The 22,096-nt window shown below is 42.5% G+C and overlaps 1 protein-coding gene across 1 annotated transcript; it reads left to right on the top strand.

Annotated features, from left to right (window-relative positions):
* Positions 1–1,692: 1,692 nt before the first annotated feature.
* On the top strand, positions 1,693–22,089 carry si:dkey-29h14.10 (uncharacterized). The gene is made up of 6 exons (XM_055634370.1): positions 1,693–4,253; positions 4,989–5,246; positions 11,456–11,509; positions 13,429–13,584; positions 14,995–15,275; positions 19,928–22,089. The coding sequence occupies exons 1-5, from the start codon at positions 4,160–4,162 to the stop codon at positions 15,264–15,266; spliced, it is 834 nt and encodes a 277-aa protein (XP_055490345.1). The 5' UTR covers positions 1,693–4,159; the 3' UTR covers positions 15,267–15,275; positions 19,928–22,089.
* The last annotated feature ends 7 nt before the right edge of the window (positions 22,090–22,096 follow it).

Here is a 22,096-nt window from a genome sequence, read left to right as displayed (position 1 = left end):
TTTTTCCTGCAACTTTTGACACCCTTTCTAATCAAGAACCTATAATTTCTGCCAAAAAAAAATGTCTAGGCATTCACAGCGGTCAGTGGCAATTAATTATATAGATTTACCACCCTCTGGCTAAAGCAATTCCTCCTCACCTCCATTTTGAAGGTACATCTCTTTATTTCTTAGGCTATGCTCTCTGGTTCTAGACTCTACCACTACTGGAAACATTGTTTCCATGTCCACTCTACCGAGGCATATAATTCCCTCCAAAGACATTGCCTGATCTGCTGAGTTACTCCAGCACTTTGCGTTTTGCTGAAGATACCAGCATCTGCAGTTCCTTGTGCCTTCACTCATCCCATCATCTTCCAGGTTAACAAACAACATCATGGAAACACCTTCACCATATTGGACTGCAACTGCTCAAGAAAATTGCCACCCACTTTTTCAAAGATAACCAGGTGGAAAATCTGTTATCTATTTTATTATATAAAACTCTCGTGCCATCCGACCGGCTGCCGTTCGGCTGCCTTTCTGCCTTTTGATTCGTTCCATCGTGTGATGTCACAATGCCCAATGCTCGCAGATGTCCAATCGGAATGGCCGATGCTCACAGATATCCAATTGGAATGGATCCATTTACATGTACGGCTGCCGACTGCATTTCTTCCTTTGATTCCTTGCCACGCCGAATCCAGACGCACAATCGCCGAGATCTTTTCCATTTCGGTAAAGATTTCACTTTTCTTTCTAAGTATCCACTCCTCATTACATTTCGTCGTGTTTAAGTACACGTTTTTAATCAAATCCTTCTCCCCCCCCCCTACCCCCCAATATTTCAAACGTAAACTGACTTCTCACCCATAGAAGCAGCCATTTGGGTAGACATTTCACTTTTCATTCCAACTATCCACTCCTCATTAGATTTTGTTATGTTTATGTCCACATTTTTCATTACATTCTCCCCTCCCCCCCTCAACTCACTCATTTTGCCGCCTCCTGCTGGCCAGCGACCATAACGGCTGCTGGCGCCCGCATCTCGCCTCAAAGACGCCATTTAAAACCAGCCGCACTGCTCATTCCTGAGCCGCTTGAGTTGGAGGACCACGTCTCCCGTGGGGGCTACGGGTAGGGAACGGCTGTGTTGGGGGAGCAGACCCAATGGGTCTGCCCTTGGTCTAGTAAGTATATAAAATAATGACAGGTTTAGATAGGGTAGATACATTCTCCCTGTGACTGCAAATGTTTCCTCTGGGTGCTCCAGATTCTAGTTTAGTTTATTATTGTCAAATGTATTGAGGTACAATGAAAAACTTTTGTTTGCATGCTATCCAGTCAATGAGTACAATCAAGCCGTCCACAGTGTGCAGATAAAGAATACAACATTTAGTGGAAGATGTAACATTGAAGTCTGATAAAGTACGATTAAAGAGAGTTCAAAGATCTCCAATGAGGGAGATGGGAGGCCAGGTTCACTCTCTGGCTGATGAGAGGACCATTCAATTGCCTGATTACAGCTGGGAAGAGACTGTTCCTGAATTTTGAGGCATGTGTGTTCACACTTCTGCAGCTCTTGCCTGAGGAGAAGAGGGAGCGACGGGTGAAACTGGACCTCGATTATGCTGGTGGGCTTGCCGAGGCAGTGTGTAATGCCCAGTGTGTCGATGGAATCAATGGAAGGGAGGTTGGTTTGCGTAATGGTCTGGGCTATGTCTGCAACTCTACAATATCTTGCTGTCTTGGATGGAGCTGTTCCCAAACCATGCTGTGATGCATCCCAATAAGATGCTTTCTATGGCGCATCTGTAGAAGTTGGTGAGAGTTGTTGGGATATGCAAAACTTCCTAAGCATTCTAAGAAAGTGGAGGCATGATGAAGTAGAGGTAGAATAAGTAGAGTTTCCTCCCATGACCCAAAGACATGCAGGTTTGTAGGTTAATTGGCCTCTGTAAACTGCCTCTAGTGTGTAGGGAGTAGATGAGAAAGTGGGATAAAATAGAACGAGTGTTGACAGCTGAACCAGATTTCCAATGTGCTTCTCCCTGAATTCTCCAACTACCAAGTCCTTCTCTGTAATGAATAGAGATGAAAGGTATTCATTCAAGACGTGTTTCAGTGGATATCTTTAAGGCAGAGATAGACACATTCTTGATTGGAACGGGTGTCAAGGGTTATGGGGAGAAGGCAGGAAAATGGGATTAGGAGGCAGAGAACAGCCATGATTGAATGGCAGAGTGGACAATGGGCCGAATGGCCTAATTCAACACCTATAACTTGTGAATCTCATCTTTACCTTCCAACCCAATGGACAGATTCCCACATTGGTCCCAACTCTTTATCCAGCTACCCTCTAGCTTTCAATATTGGTAGAAAATGTTTGCCGTTTCCTTAATCATGCTTGCCAGTGCTCATTTGTGCCACCGCTTTGACCTACTAATTACTTTTTTATTATTAACCTATTATTATTATTACTATTCTCAATATATTTGGTCACTTATCTCTCCTCTACCTCCTGCTGGAACATTGGCGTAACTTTCAGATCCCTCTCTACCTGGAAATATTTCATCTGGAAATTTGTTGGACACTCCCCAATTAAGTGATCGGACCTCTTTTATGTTTAAGACCTAGCTATGATTGAAACAATGTTTTATAAAGATAGTCAAGAAAGCATATGCTATGCTTGCCTTCATCGGTTGGGACATTCAGTATAAGAGCTGGGAAGTCATGGGGCTTTAGTTAGGCCGCTTTTGGAGTATTGTGTGCAGTTCTGGCCATCCCATTACAGGAATGATATGGAGGCTTGGGAGAGAGTCCAGTGAAGGTTTACCAGAACAATACCTGGATTAGGAGATATTAGCTACAGGGAGAGGTTGATAATGTTCTCTGGTAGTTGAGGGAAGACCTGATAGAAGTATATAAAATGATGCGATGCATCAATAGGGCAGACAATCAGAGCCTTTTTCCAAGGATGGAAATATCAAATATTTGATGTTTGCATAATGGAAATAGCTTTATGGTGAGATGTGCAGGGCAAGTTTTTTTACACAAAGGGTGGTGAGTGCCTGGAACGCGCTGCCCGGTGGTGGTAAAGGCAGATACGGAAGAAATATTGAAGAAACTTTTAGATAGACTAATGGATATAAAAGGAGGAACATGGATTGTAAGCAGACAGGTAAGTCTTGGTCTTGGTGTCATGTTTGGCACAGACATTGTGGGCCGAAGGGCCTGTTCTTGTGCTATATCATTTTATGTTCTAACATCTTTAAGATAATTTCATGAGTAAAACATTTGGGAATGGAGAACGGATGGGCTCCACAATCTTCCAGGGCTGGGGAATTCATCCCATGGTGCAAATGTGTGTCCTCCCTCTTCACAGGGCTTTGCAGTTCAGCTTGACTGTATCTTTCACACCTCGGAAGACTCGAGAGTGAGATTTATGATCAAAATACCAACAAATACTACAAATACTGAAGAAGGGTCTCGACCCGAAACGTCAACCATTCCTGCTCTCCATAGATGCTGTCTCACCCGCTGAGTTACTCCAGCATTTTGTGCACACTACAAATACTAAGTTATGATTTGTGGCGCAGTGGTAGAGTTGCTGCCTTACAGCACCAGAAACCCAAGTTTGATCCCGTCCACGGGTGCTGTCTGTACAGAGTTTCAACGTTCTCCCTGTGGGCTTCCTCCCACATTCCAAAGATGTGCACGTTTGTAGGTTGTAAATTGTCCCTCGTGTCTAGGATAGAACTAGTGTACTGGTGATCGTTGGTCTGCGCAGACTCGGCGGGTTGAAGAGGCCCGTTTCCATCAAAGATCCTATAGCTATAGGATCTTTGGTTTCCATGCTGTATCTTTAAACAAAACCAAACTAAACTTCTTTAAAGACAAAGACAAATAAACCCTACTCCTAACTGGTGAGAGTGGCAGCTCTTAAAACTAAAATCTTTTTGACTGAGGGCAACCCAGAAAGGCTAAAAGATCAGAAGAATGAAGCTCTTCCTCTGCACACAGTGTTGTTTAGTGTACTGCAGATCTGGGAGATTCCCTTGTGGCATAATGTGGGAGGAATAAGCAGCAGGCTCCCCTGACAGGGACTGCACCCTCCACACTGCCTGGGGTTTAAAAGAGGAAGCAGCAGCGTTTTCTCCATAACACACGCACAGAGAAAATGAGCCTGAGTGAAAAATCAAGGGCTTGCCACATTGGACGTCTAAAGTCCCAGCCGTCCGTTAATGAAGTGCCATCAGGCACAATACAGTTTGGTAAGATTTCTCATTATGGTGTTATTTGTTAGTTGAGCTGAGAGGGATCTGAAAGTTATGCCGATGTTGTTTCTGGCTTAAAGTGTACACATTCTATGGCCCTGTTCAATGGTTCTTTATTGTCACATGTAGGGAGGTACAGTAGGGAGGTATTGTTCTTTTGTTGCATACATTACTCTGAGGGAGCACAAAGACGGAGGATCCGTCTGAAGAAGGGTCTCGACGCGAAATGTCACCTACTCCTTTTCTCCAGAGGTGCTGCCTGACCCGCTGAATTATTCCAGCTTTTTGTGACTATCTTCGGAGCACAAACAAAGTTTGTTTATTCAGGGTCAGAGAAAAGATTCAATATGTCTTAATGGACTTAAAATTTAATTCAACCTCTTTTACGAGAACTTCATTTTTTAAGTGGTTTGTTCAGTGAGAACAGTGTGAAGGACGTTTTTTGATGAATCATTGAGTCTGCAATGTTTCAATAGTGGGGATGAGGTCAGCCGTTAGACTCCCATTTACTGCATGTGAGCTGCGTGGGTTTTCTTCACGTACAGGTGCGGTTTCCTCCCACACGTACAGGTTTGTAGGTTAATTGTATTCAGTAAAATTGTAAATTGTCCCTAGTCTGTAGGATAGTGTTAGTGTACGGGGTGATCGCTGGTTGGCGCGGACTTGGTGGGCCGAAGGGCCTGTTTCCACACTGTACCTCCAAAATAAACTAACAACGTGTGCGGTTAATAGATTTGCGCAGGCATTACTACACGATCAGTACGTCCATGTCCGCTGCCGTGGTGGAACAGATCGCCTACCTCCTCTACAGTGCTCGGATTCTCACCCAGCATGAACTCAATGTCGTCGTCTCCAGGACAGAAATTCTTTCCAAGGCGTCTGAGCTACTTTCTGCTGTCATCCGGAAAGGACAAAAAGCCTGTGGCATCTTTCTCCAGGCCCTTAAAACGTGTGACCCACATCTCAGTGAACAACTCGGCCTAGAACAAGGTAACAATTTAGTTTCATTTAGAGATACAGCGTGAGTCTGCACTGACCAGCGATCACCCCATACACTAGCACCACACTACACATTGGTGACAATTTACAATTTGTTACTGAAGCCAATTAACCTACAAACCTGTACGTCTTTGGAGTGTGGTAGGAAACTGGAGCACCCGGAGAAATCCCATGCGGTCCCGGGGAGAACATTCAAACTCCGTGCAGACAGCACCCATAGTCAGGATTGTACCCTGGTCTCTGCCGCTGTAATGTACTAACTCTACCGCTGCTCCACCATGCCGCCCCAAATTAAAGCACAACAATTGTGCTTATTTAATACCAAGGGACTGCAGATACTGGTTTACCAACGAAAGACACAAAATGCTGGAGTATCTCAGCGGGTGTTAAGAAGGTCCACAACCCGAATCGTCATCTACCATGTTCTCCATGGTGCTGTCTGACCCGCTGAGTTACTCCAGCACTTTGTGTCTCACAGTTTTGCTATCAGCTTTTCCAGCCTGTTTGCATCTTTTTATTCCTCTGTTGTTCGTTAGCAATGATTGAAGTCTGTTATTCTGCCTAGTTATTTCCCTTTATTTTACAACTACATTCAGGAACAGCTTCTTCCCCACTAATATAAAACTACAAAATGGTCCGCTTATGAGCCATAAGGGTGTAATTCTGATCTTCCAACCAACATTATTGAGGCACTTGCACTTTTTTATCTGCACTTTCTCTGTAACTAACATTCTAACATTATATTCTGCATAGTCATAGATTGTTCTATCCATGTACCTGTCCAACTGTTTCTTAAATTTTGGAATAGTCCCTGCCTCAACTACCTCCTCTGGCAGCTCGTTCCATACACTCACCACCCCTTCTGTGAGAAGGTTACCCCTCAGATTCCTATTAAATCCTTTTCCCTTCACCTTAAGCCTATATCCTCTGGTCCTCAAATCACCTACTCTGGGTAAGAGACTCTGTGCATCTACCCAATCTTTTCCTCTCATGATTTTATACACCTCAATAAGATCACCCCTCATCCTCCTGCGCCCCATGGAATAGAGACCCAGCCTACTCAACCTCTCCCCCTAGCCCTGGCAACATCCTTGTAAATCTTCTCTGTACCCTTTACAGCTTGACAACATCTTTCCTATAACGTGGTGCCCAGAACTGAACACAATAAATGTGGCCTCACCAACATCTTATACAACTGCAACATGACCTCCCAACTTCTATACTCAATACTCTGACCGATGAAGGCCAAAGTGCCAAAGGCCTTTTTGACCACTATCTACCTGCAACTCCACCTTAATGAACCATGCACCTGCCCTCCTAGATCCGTCTGCTCTACAACACTACTCAGGCCCCTACCATTCGCTGTGAGGGTCTTACCCATATTAGACTTCCCAAAATGCAACACTTCACATTTCTTTGTATTAAATTCCATCAACCATTCCTCAGCCCACCTGGCCAATCGATGCACTTAGGCATATTTCTCTTTGCTCTACCTATGCTATTTGTGCATGGCTTGATTCTACTCATGTATAGTATGATTTGACTGGGATACCCCTTAGCTTCCTACACTCATGGAAAACAAAAATCCCAGCCTATCCAGTGGTCCCACATAACACGTCCACCAGTCCTGGCAAGGTCCTTGTGAATCTTTAGTTTGGTTTGGTCTAGAGATACAACATGGAAACAGGCCCAATTTACAATTTTACAAAAGCCAACCAACCTATAAATCTGTATATCTTTTAAGTGTGGGAGGAAACCAGATCACCCGGAGAAAACCCACATGGTCACAGGGGAACGTACAAACTCCATACAGGCAGCACACGTGATCAGGATCGAACCCCAGGATCGCACTTTGAGGCAGCAACCACCGCTGTACTATTGTGCCGTCTTTTCTGCAATCGCTTCCAAGCAAAGGACACAAACAAACGACAAAGGCCCACTAGATCTTCCGGTTGTTAAACATTTCAACTCGCCTTCCCATTCTCATACTGACGTTTCTGTCCAGGGCCTCTACCATTGCCAGAGTGAAGCCACACGCAAACTGGAGGAACAGCATCTCATATTTGCTTAGGTAGCTTACACACGCCGAGTTACTCCAGCATTTTGTTTCTTTTTTTTGTAAACAGCATCTGCAGTTCCCTGTGTCCCTAAACAATATTTTGGGTTGGGACCTGTTAGCACCGGCCGCTTTATAGGCACATTATTGCACAACACGGCAAATATATATACAGTAATCAACAATACACACAATTATCAGTAATACTAGGTAACTGGGCAAGAATAGTGCAAATCAAAATATTTAGTGCAACCTTATACAAAGTCCATGGTAGATCGTTGCTATGGTTAGGTTGTTAGGGATGGCTGACTTACATGGGGTTTCTCCGGAAACCCTGGTTTCCTCCAACAATCCAAGGATGTTTTAGTTTGTAGGTTAATTGGCTGGTAAAATTGTAAATTGTCCACTGTGTGTGTGTAGGGATAGTGTTACTGTGCAGCGATCACTGGTGGGCTGAAGGGCCTGTTTCCGTGCTGTATCTCTAATCTAATCCAATCAGACACTATTTGTGATTTTTTTGGGAAATAAATATATTTTTTTCCTACCTATTATTATATGAAAAAAAATCGACAGTATCCAAAATCAACAGCATCAGAAATACAAGTTGCAGTGTTAAATTGACAAAGATGAATAGATTTAATTATATCTTCAGGGGAGTGATGTTAAACACTGCCTGCAAGTTAATTACAAAGCCGGTGGTATATATTTGGCAAGCAGCCAAGAATCCAAAGCAGTTGGGCATCAATATATCTTGGTAATGAATCTATGTATCCCTCTGCTGTCTCTGGGATTATGATATAACATGGAATGTTAACATAATTAATTCAAAGTATTATGAATGGATAAGTAATGAGGGAAGTGGTGGGAACTTCTAATGAATTTGCCATCTTACAATGTTAAAAATCCTTGAATTAATTTCAGCGAGAAAAGGCAGAAATAAGGCCGGCAAAAGATGGCCTCATGAAGGGTGGAGTCCTTAGTGGCCCATTGTTGGCTGGGGTAGATATGCCCAGTGTACTGTAGTGAGTTTGCATGTTCTCCCTGTGAACATGTGGGATTCCTCTGTGTGCTCTAGTTACAATAGGCAATAGGTGCAGGAGGAGGCCATTCAGCCCTTCAAGCCACATTGTCCCACATCCCAGGGTTGGTGTGCTAAGCGTGTTACCGAGTGATAGAATTTGGGCGGAGTTTTGTTTAGTTTAGTTTAGAGATACAGCAGGGAAACAGGCTCTTCAGCCCAACGAGTCCGCGCCGACCAGCAATCCCCGCACACAAACACTATCCTACACACTAGGGACAATTTACTTTTTTATACCTAGCCAATTAACCTACAAACCTGTACGTCTTTGGAGTGTGGGAGGAATCTGAAGATCTCGGAGAAAACCCAGATAGATCATGGGGAGAACGGGGAGAATGTACAGACAGCACCTGTAGTTAGGATCGAACCCGGGTCTCAAGCGCTGTAAGGCTGTTGCTCTACTGCTACACCACCATGCCGCCATCTTTGAGTTGATGGTAATGTAGGGAGGATAAAATTAGATTAGTGCATATGCGTGTCTAATGGCACTGGTACTGGTTTGTTATTGTCACGAGATAGTGAGACACTTTGTTTAGCGTGTTATCCCTGTAAATTATATCATGCATTAGTACCACAGGTAATGCAAAAAGAGAAGTGAAACAGAATGCAGACTAGAGTGTTACAGCTACAGAGAAAAAAGAGCAAGGGATGCAATAAGGTGGATTGGGAGATCGGGGAAAACATCCTTATCATACGAGAATCCTGTAAGCTGAAGACAATGGGAAAGATGCTGTTCTTGAACCTGGTCATATGTGCTTTCAAGCTTTTGTAACTTCTGCCGGATGGGAGAAGGGAGAGGAGAGAATGACCAGGGTGTGAGCGGTCCTCGATAATGTTGGCTGCTTTCCCTAAGTTTAGAAGGAGACGTTGTGGTGTGGGGGGCAGCCTAATTCATGTGATGGACTGGGCTGCATCTACAACTCTCTGCAGTCTTGGGCAGAGCTGATGCCAAAGCAAGGTGTGATGCATCCCGGTAAGATGCTCGATGTGGTGCATCTGTAGATATTGAGTCATCGGAGGCTTGCTGTCTTTCCTCCATCTGAGAACGTGGAAGTGTTGAAGATAGAACATGGAATAGTGTAGAACGTGGAAACAAAGAACTGCAGATGCTGGTTTAAACCAAAGTTAGATACAAAGTGCTGGAGTTACTCAGCAGGTCAGGCAGCATCTCTGGAGAAAAAGGATGGGCGATGTTTTTTGATTCGGGAACTTTCTTTAGACTCATAGAAGGGTCTCGACCCAAAACATGCCTATCCTTTTTCTCCAGGGAAGCTTTTCGTGTGTATCTTTGGTATAGAACAGTGCAGCACAGGAACAGGCCCTTCAGCCCACAATGTCTGTGCTGAACATGCCAAGTTAATCTCCTCTGCCTGCACGTAATCCATCCCCTGCATATTCACTTGCTTATCTAAGAGCCTCTTGAATACCACTGTCATACCTGTTTCCACCACCAGCTCAGGCAGTGCATTCCAGGCGCCAACTGCTCTCTGTGTGAAATACTTGCCTTGCACCTTCTTTAAATCATCCCCAACGGATCCTAACGCTATGCCCTCTACCCTTTGATATTTCCACGCTGAGAAAAAGGTTCTAACTGTCTTCCCTATCTATACTTCTCATTGTTTTATATCATTCTATCAGGTCTATCCTCAGCCTCATCTCCAGCAAAAACAACCCAAGTTAATCCAACCTCCCCTTGTAGATACTACGTACTCCCTAATGCAAGCAGCATTCCGGAAAACTTCATCTACGCCCTCTCCACAGCTGCATCCTTCAGACCAGAAAGTAGCTACGACTTTGGAGACCTCTCACGACCATAGGAGGCCTCTCATGACCATGGTCGTGAGAGGTCACCCGCGACATGTCGCCAAGGGTCGCCTGTATGGTCGTGAGTGGTCTCCAAAGGGTCGTAGCCTCTTTCTGGTGGCCGTTGAATTTTCAACATGTTGAAAATTTTGGCGACCTATCTATCACAGGTGCCGGCAGTCGCCTGTAAAGGTGGCGAAAGTGGGACAGGCCCTTTCCTGTACTGGGGCGACCAGGTCACCACAAATACAACACAATCAGCGTTTATAAAGTTGCAACACGACTTCTTGACACTTATATTCAATGACCTGACTGATAAAGACAATGCACACTATGCCTTCTTTACCATTCTATCTACCTGAGTTGCCACTTTCAGGGAACTGTTGAGCCTGTTTTAGTTTCGAGTTACAGCGCGGGAACAAGCCCTTCAGCCCACCGAGTCCACACTGACCAGCGATCCCCACACATTAACACCACCCTACACACACTAGTGACATATTACTCTAATACCAAATATACAAACCCAAGCAATTAACCTACAAACCTGTATGTCTGGAGTGTGGGAGGAAACCAAAGATCTCGGAGAAAACCCACGAGGTCACGGGGAAAACGTACAAACTCCGTACAGACAGCACCCGTAGTCAGGATCGAAACGGGTCTCTGGCTCTGCAAGCACGGCAACACAGCAACTTTACTGCTGCGCCACCGTGCCGCCCCCGTCTAATAAGAAAACTAATATTTTTGCACTTATGTAGATAAAAATGCTGGAGAAAATCAGTGGTTGAGGCAGCATCTATGGAGCGAAGGAAATGGGCTACGTTTCGGTGCGAAACCCTTCTTCAGACGATTTAGCCAAAAAGTGACCTATTTCCTTCGCTCCATCGATGCTGCCTCACCCGCTGAGTTTCTCCAACATTTTTGTATACCTTCGATTTTCCAGCATCTGCAGTTCCTTCTTAAACATTTTTGCACTTAGATTATTTTCTTCATCTAATACTATGATCAATGCATCTGCTTACCACAATCATGGCATTGTCTTTGAATATTCCCCTGTACTATGCTCTAGAATTGTTTTACTGATTCAAAGATACTAATTAAATTCAGATTCCTGTTCTTATGAAATTTCAATGATGAAAAATAGCCATCTTAATTTTAATAATTTGATATCACATTTAGTTAATTTATGCAGGAAGAATGGTCAGATGATTAGATGATAGCATATTGATGCTGGGTTTGTCTAACTTCTCCACTGGTTCTTTGCAGCTAATTCTTCCAGCAAAATGTCACCAGTCTCATTACTGAAGCCACCTTCACACAGTAAGTAGAAACAAAGAAATGAAGATGTTGTTTTTTAACAAAAGATAGACGCAAATTGATGGAGTAACTGAGCAGTCGGGCAGCAGCTCTGGAGAAGAAGGATAGGTGAGTGACGTCTCGTAGGTCTGCAGAAGGGTCCCGACCTGAAACGTCACCTATTAATTTTCTCCAGAGATGCTGCCTGACCCGCTGAGTTACTCCAGCACTTTATGCCCATCTCCACAAAGTACAAAGTAAGTACTTATTAAAATATCAAGATGCATCAGAATTGGAAACTAACTATCTTTAAGTAGCTCCAACAATCTGCATTCAGGAACTTTGGAAATTAAATTACAACATCAAATCAAAATTCAAATAACCCAAATGTTGCCATTAATATCTGCAGAGAGAATGTGCGATTCAGGTTTCAATTAATCTTCATTAGAATCTTAGCCTTATTTTTAGTCATACAGCATGGAAACAGGTCCTTCGGCCCAACTAGCCCACGCCGACCAAAATGCTGCATCTACACTAGTGCCAACTACTCGCGTTTGGCCCATATCCTTCTAAACCTTTTCTATCCATGCACCTGTCGAAATGTCTTTTAAATGTTGTTATAGTATCTGCCTCAACTATCTGCTCAGGCAGCTTGTTCCATACACCCACTACCCTCTGTATGAAAAAGTTGATTACCGGTATGTCCTCTGGTCCTTGATTCCCTTACTCGGGGTAAAAAAACTCTATAAGATCACTCCTCATTTCCCTGCGCTATGAGGAATATAGTCCAACCTGGGCTGGCTAGGACTCTATTCTTTGTAGTGCAGGAGGATGAGAGGTGTCCAAAATCATGAGAGGAATCAGGTAAACGAACAGAGTTTCTTGCCAAGAGTAAGGAAATTGAGAACCAAAGGACAGAGGTTTAAGGTGAGGGGGAAAAGATTTAATAGGAACTTGAGGGGTACCTTTTTTACATTAAGGATGTGGGTGTATGAAACCAGCTGCTGGAGGACGTAGTTGAGGCTGGTACTATCACAATGTTTAAGAAACATTTAAACAGGTGCATGGGGGAGGACAGGGACTAGTGTTCATGGAAGGCGTTGGTCAGTGTGGCCAACATCTGTGGAGGAAATAGACAGATGACATCTCAAGTCTGAAGGTTTCCGGCCCAAAATGTCATCCGTCCATTCCGTCTGCAGTTTCTCCAGCAATTAGCTTAGAAGAGTCTGCAAGCATCTAGCCTGCTGCATGGATCAGCCTGGTATGCACTCAGTTTATGGCTGAGAACTTACCTTGCTGGAGTTTGGTGGAAATGTAAAAAGGGACATCCATTGCCATTTGGAAATGATTTAGACTTTAGATTTACCGTGCTGAAATAAGCCCTTCAGCCAACCAACGATCACCCCTTACACTAATCTACACACACACACAAAGGATAACTTACCAAAGCCAATTAACCTACAAACCTGTAAGTCTTTGGAGTGTGGGAAGAAACTGGAGCACCCGGGCAAAACCCACATGATCACAGGGAGAACGCGCAAACTCCATACAGACAGCACCCAGTCATGGATCAAACTCCATACAGACAGCATCCGGACAGCATGGTCAGGATCAAACCTGGGTCTCTGGCGCTGTGCAGCAGCAACTCTACCGCTGTGCCACCGTGCTGTGCTGCCCTTATCTGGAATATTGAGAGGGACTTGCTGAGACATCTACCCCAATCATCTTCCACCAGTTTGGCAGAGGATTTCAGAAAAATGGCATGAAAGGCTTTATTCTGCAACACTATCTCACCAATCACTAAAATAGTTTATTTTGTCTCCTCCATATCTGTCCTTGAGATGCCTCCGGTTTGTCCTTTCAGCCTCTGAAGAGGAGATAATCTATTGCCAAATACAAGGTGGTCAGTGGACATTTGACATTGTCTTTTCTTGCCCCAACAGCACCCACCCCAGTTGTGTGCAACATCAGCATCTGCAACTCAAATCTGAACAACTGCACATTTGGATCTGGTAACAATGTGTCTGTGACAACGACTATGCCTTTATCCAACCTCAACCACATTGAGGAGCCACCCATGAAGTCAGATGAGGAATATGGTATGTAGACTCCTTGCTGAACATTGCCTCTGCTATTTAGAGTCAATGGGTCATACAGCTTGAAAACAGCCCCTTCGGTCAAACTCATCCATGCCAACCACTAAGTTAGTACCATTTACCCGCATTTGGCCCATGTCCCCCCCCAAACCTTTCCCTCTAAATCTTTCCCATCCAAGTACCTATCCACGGGTCTTTTAAATGGTGTTTTAGTACCTAAATGTTGAATAGGAGAAGTTTACAGAGATATGGGCCAAACCCAGGCAGGTAGGACTAGTGGGACTAGATGGAGCATACTGGTCTGCAAAATAAAAATCAAAGGGTATAATGGGAGACCCGATACTTGCTAGCTTAACATTTCACCACAGTCTATTCTATTAGCTGTCTACAAGTCAAGTTATTTGACAAGATGCACCTGTGGCTTGTTGAAAGGCCTGGATAGACTGGATATGGAGAGGGTGTTTCCACGAGTGTGAGAGTCTAGGACCAGAGGTCACAGCCTCAGAATTAAAGGACGTTCCTTTATGAAGGTGAAGAGGAATTTCTTTGGTCAGAGGGTGATGAAGGTGGAATTCTTTGTCACAGAAGGCTATGGAGGCCAAGTAAATGGATATTTTTAAGGCAGAGATAGATAAATTCTTGATTAGTACGGGTTAGGAGGGAGAGATGGATCAGGCAATATTGAATGGTGGAGTAGACTTGATGGGCTGAATGGGCTAATTCTTCTCCTATCACTTATGACCTTATGTAGGTGAGGTAGAGGTACAATGAAAAGCTTGCTTGCGGCAGCATCACAGACACAGACTCAGACACATCATGACACATAAATTACACGTAGCATCTTTTACACTCCGTCTACATCACTCTGCAACCTCTGTTTTGAAACCGATGATGAAAGCCTAGAGAGCGTGTATGTGGAAAGGATTTTTCCAGTAACGTGAGAGTCTAGAACCAGAGGACAAAAGACCGACCTTTCGAATGGAGATGAGGATGAATAGACTATGCGGAAATGTTAAGCTAGCAAGTATCAGGTCTCCCAATACACCCTAGTCAGAGCGTAGTGAATCTGGGGAATTCATTGCCAGAGATGGCGGTGGAGGCCAAGTCATTTGGTGTTTTTAAAGCGGAAGTTGATAGTTTTTGTTGAGTAAGGGTGTCAAAGGATACAGGGAGAAGGCAGGACAGTGGGGTTGAGAGGGAAAAATAGGTCAGCCATGATTGAATGATGGAGAAGACTCGATGGGCCGAATGGCCTAATTCCGCTCCGATGTCTTATGGTCTTACCTTAGAGTAAATCCATCTCTGATTTCTTTTCCTTTGAGCCATCTGTCTAATTTTTGTCAACCTCATTTGGCTCGTGCATATTTCTTGGCTCTGTATCTAATCATTGACCTCGATGGATTCTCTGATTAGGAAATTGCAATGATGCAGCATCCGACTCCCACATGTGCAGAGTTGCCGAAGACACGGACACAAACAGCACAGGAACCATCCAGACCGACATAGCAATTGTCAGCTCCAGGTTAACAAACGTGACTGTTGGAGAAAGTAATGTGCTTACAATGGTGGAGGAACTCAGCAATGAAGAGGAACTGGAAGGAGAGTTGGAAGAACATGATTGCAAGGAGAAAGTACACAATGAACAATCGATAACACCAGAAGCTAAATGTGGTGTACAAAATTGAATACAGCAGGTAAATTCAATGTTATATCTTTGCATAAACGTTGCACCCTTTATCCTTTTTTTAGTTTTAATACCAACATTATCACATCTACACTAGCCCATCTGCCTGCAAATGTATTAGTAAATTGATAAACCTTGATCAAACGGGGTTTATACCCAAAAGATACTCATTTAATAATCTGAGACGCCTGTTTAATATAATGTACTCACATAAAGTAGAGGAAGAAGATAAATCAATTGTTTCTTTGGATGCAGAGAAAGCATTCGATCAGGTAGAGTGGCAATACATATAAAGTACTGCAGAAATTTAATATGGGAGAGAATTTTATAACATGGGTAAAATTATTGTATGATAAACCGATGGCAAGAATCTTAACTAACAACATGTTATCTCAAAAATTTCAACTATCAAGGGTAATAGGCAGGGATGTGCGTTATCACCCCTGCTATTTGCCCTTAAGATAGAACCTCTGGCTGAAAGTATAAGAATTCATTAGAATATTCAGGGCTATAATACTAGGGACTCAAAGAATAAAATCTCATTATATGCAGACGATATACTTTTATATATTACAAAGTCACAAACGAGCATACCAATATTATTAAATTTAATAGAGGAATTCAGTCTTTTTCTGGATATAGAATAAACTGGAATAAAAGTGAAATCATGACATTAAAACCTCAAGAACCTACACACTTATTGAAGTTCCCCTTTAAAATCGCGACAGAAAAATTTAAATACTTGGGTATTCAGATTACTAGAAAATATAAAGCATTATTCAACGCTAATTTTATACCTTTATTAAATAAACTTAATACGCTGATTAAATTTTGGAAAATTCTTCCTTTATCATTATTAGGTAGAATAAATGCAATACAATTGATCTTCCTACCACAATTACTATACCTATTTCAGTCTATACCGGTATATATACCAAAATATTTATTTAAAAAAAATTAGACTCTAATATCACTAATTTTATTTGGGACTATAGATCAAATAGAATTACAAAAAAACACTTATGTAAACCAAAAGAGGTCGGGGGACTTTCACTTCCGAATTTTATGTATTATTACTGGGCAGTGCATATTAAGAATATGATTTATTGGTTGGATAGTTCTACCCAACAGACAAAATGGATAAAAATGGAGAAAGAGGATTGTCATCCTTGTAATATAGGAACGATCCTCTTTTCCCCCAAAAAACTGAATAATACAATATATAAGAAGAACCCAATTATATATGGTACAATAAGAATTTGGAAACAAATAAAATTATCTTTAAAATTAAGAAATCTATCATTGTTAATGCCAATGGCGAATAACCCTTTATTTAAACCATCTCTTATTGATAAAACATATAACCAATGGGAAAGTCTTGGATTTAGAAGGATCGGGGATATGTACGAAATGGGAAACCTACTATCATTCCAACAATTACAATTAAAATTTAAACTGAAAAACAACCAATATTTTAAATATCTTTGCGATTTTATGAAAAAATATATACAAGGATATCAAAAAATAACTCCAGAATTATTGGAAGAAGCAATGAATATTGAAGCTGACTCACAAAAATTAATATCATATTTATATAATAATATTCTAAATATAGACCTACCATCGACAGAGGTACTTAGAGAAGAGTGGAAACGGGAACTAATGATAAAAATTACGAAGGTTACATGGGAAAAGTATTTGATATATATTCACAAATGTTCGATTAATGTAAGACATAATCTAATTCAATTTAAAATTTTACATAGATTATATTATTCAAAAACAAGATTGAACAAATCTTATCCAAATATATCCCCCATTTGTGATAAATGTCTATCCCAAAACGCAACTATAACACAGTTTCCTGCATAAAACTTTATAGATTTTGGAGTGATATTTTCGAAATATTTACAAAATTATTCAAGATAAGAATGGAACCTAATACTGAAATGATTATATTTGGAGTAATGGAAGATGGGAATAAATTGAACACATCTCAAAATTTATTTTTTAACTATGGTTTAATAATAGCAAAAAAATTAATACTTAAATTTTGAAAAAATACATCAATATCAACACTTAAAATGTGGATTGCAAGTATGTTGGACACCGCACATCTTGAGGAAATGCGATTCCTCCTAATGGATAAATCAGACCAATTCATAACGAGTTGGTCTCCATTTGTCGTCTTTTTGAATCATGTGGTGCAACACAATTGTAAAAACTAACTGTTTCAGGACTGGACGAGGGTTGGTCAAGATTATAAACAATGATCTCCTTACCCATTTTTTTTATTTTATTTTATTTTTTTTTTTTTTTTGTCTTATTGTATTTTTTCTATTTTCTTTTTCTCAACTTTCTTCACTCATTCGTCTTTCTTTTTTCTTCACACACTATATATCTCACGCTTTTCTATCCTTTACTATCTAATTTATTTTTCTTATTCTAATCTTTCTTTAATATAACAAAAAAAAATAAGAAGCTGTACATAAAATGTATTATGAAAATATATATTAGGCACTTTGGTGCCATATGATTGTACTTCTAATATAAAATATTAAAAAAAAACTAAAAAAAACAACATCTACACTAGTCCCATCTGCCTGCATTTGGCCCATATCCCTCTAAACCGGAAAACTTTAGCGCACCGAGTCCGCGCCGTTCAGCGATGCCTGTACACTAACACTATTCTCCACAGCAGCGACAATTTATAATCTTTACCAAAGCCAATTAACTACCAAAACTGGACGTCTTTGGAGTGTGGGAGGAAACCGGAGCACCCGCAGTCACGGGGAGAACGTACAAACTCCGTACGGACAGCCTGTAGTCAGGATTGAACCCAGGTCTCTGGCACTAGAAGGCAGCAACTCTACCACTGGCCATCATGATGTAGTTTTCTTTGACTGAAAACTGTTTCACTGTACCTTGGTACACATGATAATAATAAACTAAATTAAGTGACTTATGCATTATGAGCATTGTGGAAAAATATTCATTAGTAAAATGGAAGACTCATACCCTAATATCCAATTTTGCCACTCAAGGCCATTTGGATTTGGCATGATCATGAGAAAGATTTTGTTGATCGAAATGGGTCTGAGCTACAGGGAGATGTTGAGCAGGGTAGGACTCTATTTCTTGGGGCACAGGAGGATGAGGGGTGGTCCTATAGATTTGTACAAAATCATGAGAGAAATAGATCGGGTAGACTCACAATCCCTTGCCCAGAGTAGGGGAATCGAGAACCCGAGGACCTAGGTTTAAGGTGAGGAGGGAAAGATTTAATAGGAGCAGGCTCCTATTAAATCTTTCCCTCCTCACCTTATGGCAATTTTTTTTTTTTTTAAACAAAGGGTGATGGGTGTTTGGAACAAATTGCCGGAGAAGGTAATTGTGGTAGGTATTATTGTAAAGTTTAAGAAACCTTTAGATAGGTGCATGAATGGGACAGGTTTAGAAAGAAATGGGCCAAATGCAGGCAGGTGGGACTGGTGTTGATGGGACATGATGGTCAGTGTGGGCAAATTGGGTCTGTTTATAAGCTGTATAAATCTATGACTCTTATCAGTGGGAGTGTATAACGAGCTGGAGGTTCACAATCAGTGTAGTTAGCCCCTGAAGGAGAGGTGCACTTTGTCTAGAGCCAACTCCCGGGATAATCCAGTTTGCCCTCTTCCCAGTAACAATATTGTAGCCGGGAGATCCAGTAGGCCTTGGCGGACCGAGTCAGCATCAGTGTTCAGTGAAACAGTTGTTGAGTAGATGTATGAAAGGGAACAAGTCTACATGGATTTTGTTTTAGTTTTCAAGAAGGTTTCAATAAAACCACACACATAAAGAGGGTGAGTACGGTTAGAGCACATGGAATTGGGGTCATATGCTGATATAGGTTGAAAGTTAAGCCCCCGTCCCACTTAGGAAACCTGAACGGAAACCTCTGTAGACTTTGCCCCCCACCCAAGGTTTCTGTGCGGTTCCCGGAGGTTTTTGTCAGTCTCCTTACCTGCTTTCACTACCTGCAACCTCCGGCAACCGCACGAAAACCTTGGGTGGGGCGCAAAGTCTCCAGAGGTTTCCGTTCAGGTTTCCTAAGTGAGACAGGAGCATTAGTTAACAAACAGAAAAAAGGGTATCATTCATAACTTCATAAGGCATAGGAGAAGAATTAGTCCATTCGGCCCATTGAGTCTGTTCCACCACTCAACCATGGTTGATCTATTTTTCCCTCTTAACCCCATTCTCCTGCCTTCGCCCCCTAACCTTTGACGCCCTTGCTCATCAAGCACTTATCAATCTCCGCTTTAAAAATACATGATTTGGCCTCTATCGCCATCTGTGTCAATGAATTCCACAGATTCACCACCCTCTGGCAAAATAAATTCCTCCTCATCTGCATTGTGAAGGTGCATCCTTTTGCGCTGAAGCTATGGTCTCTGGTACTAGACTCTCCAACTGGTGGAAAATCCTCTCTACATCCACTCTATCCAGGCCTTGCAAAGCTCAGTACTTGGGCCTCAGCTGTTCTGAACGCTATACCCATGCTAGTTTGAAACAATACAGTTTGAAACATATAATTATTGTGAAACTTATTGATCTAAAGCATCGACATTTGTCTCACCATTATAGAATTATGCTCAATTGCCGACCTTGTTTATTTTCCAGGATGTAATTCCGTGGGAGAGTGAAATGCTGGATGGGGGCAGGTCCAGTGAATGCCACCGGTTGGTACAGTACAGAGAGCTCAGCAATCTACAAACGATGGCTTGTTTACCTTCACAATTCAATCTTATTATAACCCGCTCAGTGAAAAGTGATTTTCTATTATTTCTCAAAATCTCTGTTATCTTTGCAAGGCTTTTCAAAGTCACACAACTGAGAGTGTTGACAGTAAAGTGATCTTACTCAAATACCCAATTCTCTATCCCAGACGGTTACAGTTAGGAAGTATATTCATCGCTAACTAAAGTTGATACATATTTGGGCGCAAGGATATCGAGTGATTAACTGCAGGAACTGCAGATGAATCCATGAAAGGACACAAGGTGCAGGAGTAACTGAGCAGGTCAGGCAGCCTCTTTGGAGATCATGGATAAGAAGGGTCTCGACGCCAAAACGTCACCTACCCATGTCCCAGCCAACAATGGGCCATTATGGGCTTCACCCTTCCTAGGTCATCTGTTGCGGCCCCACTTCGCTCTGGCCTTTTCCCACCTCTCTCCCCCCCCCCCCACCCTACGTCACCTATCCTTTTTCTCCAGAGATGCCGTCTGACCTGCTGAGCGACTCCAGTAATTTTTGTGTTTCAACAGAGATGCTGCCTGATCTACTGAGTTACTCCAGCACTTAATGTCCATTGATAGGGTGGGTGGAAAGGTAGACGGGATAGGGGATTAATCTGATTTTTGAATAACGGCTTGATGATCTGTTCCTGAACTTATTGCGTATGTTGTTAAGATAAGATCTGCAAAATCATTGTAATGAGCAGATTATATCACTTCTAACCAGGGTTTGCTCTGTACAGCATCACAAGGCTTGCCTGCCTGCCTGTCTGTCTGTCTATTTATTTATTTATTTAGTTGTTTGTTTGTTTGTTCATTCATCCCCCCACTTACAGGGTGTGGAGTTTATAATCTATTATGCCAGAGTGGTATTGCTTCATTGTTATTTAAATACATGTACAAAACACAGTCAGCCTGCAAAAATAAAAGTGTTGAATATTCTGATCCATCAGCACATTGATTTGGCAATGCTAAAGCCATGTTAAATCACCTCCGTATCAACAGGGGTAGTGAATGAATCAATTTTCTCTGATACCTTTTATAAAAGCGAATGCTTTGGTACAGAAAGTCTATCCTTGTTCCCACACGCTCCAACGTGACCACTGAAACCAGACAGTTGAACATTTCTCCCAGATACCCTGACACAGCAGCAAAGCGCTACAGTCAGGCATTCACTGGTCCTGTATTGCCACATGTGCCAAGTGCAAATACAGTGAAAATATTTTGCCATATCCACGCACAAACCTGATTGGCAACGTGACAGAACTTGTCCACTGATGCCCCATGCAAGAGGCGCCGTATTTTGGCACCATTTTCAAAGTCCAGTCCGCGCTCTAGTTATGAACGGTGCCTGATCCGGGCTAGCCCCAAGCTGCTGCGGGCCTCCAGCCACTGCCTTCCTTGAAGTTCTGGATCGACCAGCGAACCCATGTCCCTCTCCTCGCTCGCCCCGCCCACCTTTGTTCCCCGGGGGTGCCTCCCGCAGCCGACCACGAGGGCGTGGTAGGCCAGACCCCAGTCCCCTCTCCTCTCCCACTGGCCTCGCTCCTTGCCTGTCGCGTCTATCATCATCACTGGCTCCATCCTCCCGGTGTCTGGTCTTCGGGGGACGAGCAGGGGCCAGCTCTGCCACAGGGGGACCAGCTGGTTAGGAAGTAGATTGTTTAACTACCCGAAACGTCACCTATCCTTGTTCTCCAGAAATGTTACCTGACCCGCTGAGTTACTCCAGCGCTATTTTTGTAAATCAACATCTTCAGTTCCTTGTTTCTACAATTTAGTCAATGACAAGGCTTCTTCATACCTGTGGTACAGAGAATTATTACGATTCATAGCCTCGAAGTTGCTCTTTGTCACCCTAATTATGCAGTCCTTTATTGTGACGATGTCTCCTTAGGTCCAGATTCTCCCGTGAAAGGAGACATCCTCTGTAAACACAATCCAATACATGCAGAGTGTGTACAATATCTGAGGGATTGAAATTAACCCATGAGGTCACAAGGAGAACGTACAAACTCCGTACAGACAGCACCGGTAGTCAGGATCAAACCCA

This window comes from Leucoraja erinacea, chromosome 4 (genome assembly GCF_028641065.1).
Source record: "Leucoraja erinacea ecotype New England chromosome 4, Leri_hhj_1, whole genome shotgun sequence".
Lineage (NCBI taxonomy): Eukaryota > Metazoa > Chordata > Chondrichthyes > Rajiformes > Rajidae > Leucoraja > Leucoraja erinaceus.
The sequence above is the reverse complement of the archived record's forward strand: the minus strand, read 5'-3'. Positions and strand labels throughout refer to the sequence as shown.

What these genes read in the sequence shown, in the direction of transcription:
- si:dkey-29h14.10 (XM_055634370.1), top strand. Translation starts at nt 4,160, where the DNA reads ATGAGCCTGAGTGAAAAATCAAGGGCTTGCCACATTGGACGTCTAAAG. An exon ending in ACAACTCGGCCTAGAACAAG is followed by an intron (nt 5,247 to 11,455) that starts GTAACAATTTAG and finishes GGTTCTTTGCAG; the next exon opens with CTAATTCTTCCAGCAAAATG. An exon ending in ACTGAAGCCACCTTCACACA is followed by an intron (nt 11,510 to 13,428) that starts GTAAGTAGAAAC and finishes TTGCCCCAACAG; the next exon opens with CACCCACCCCAGTTGTGTGC.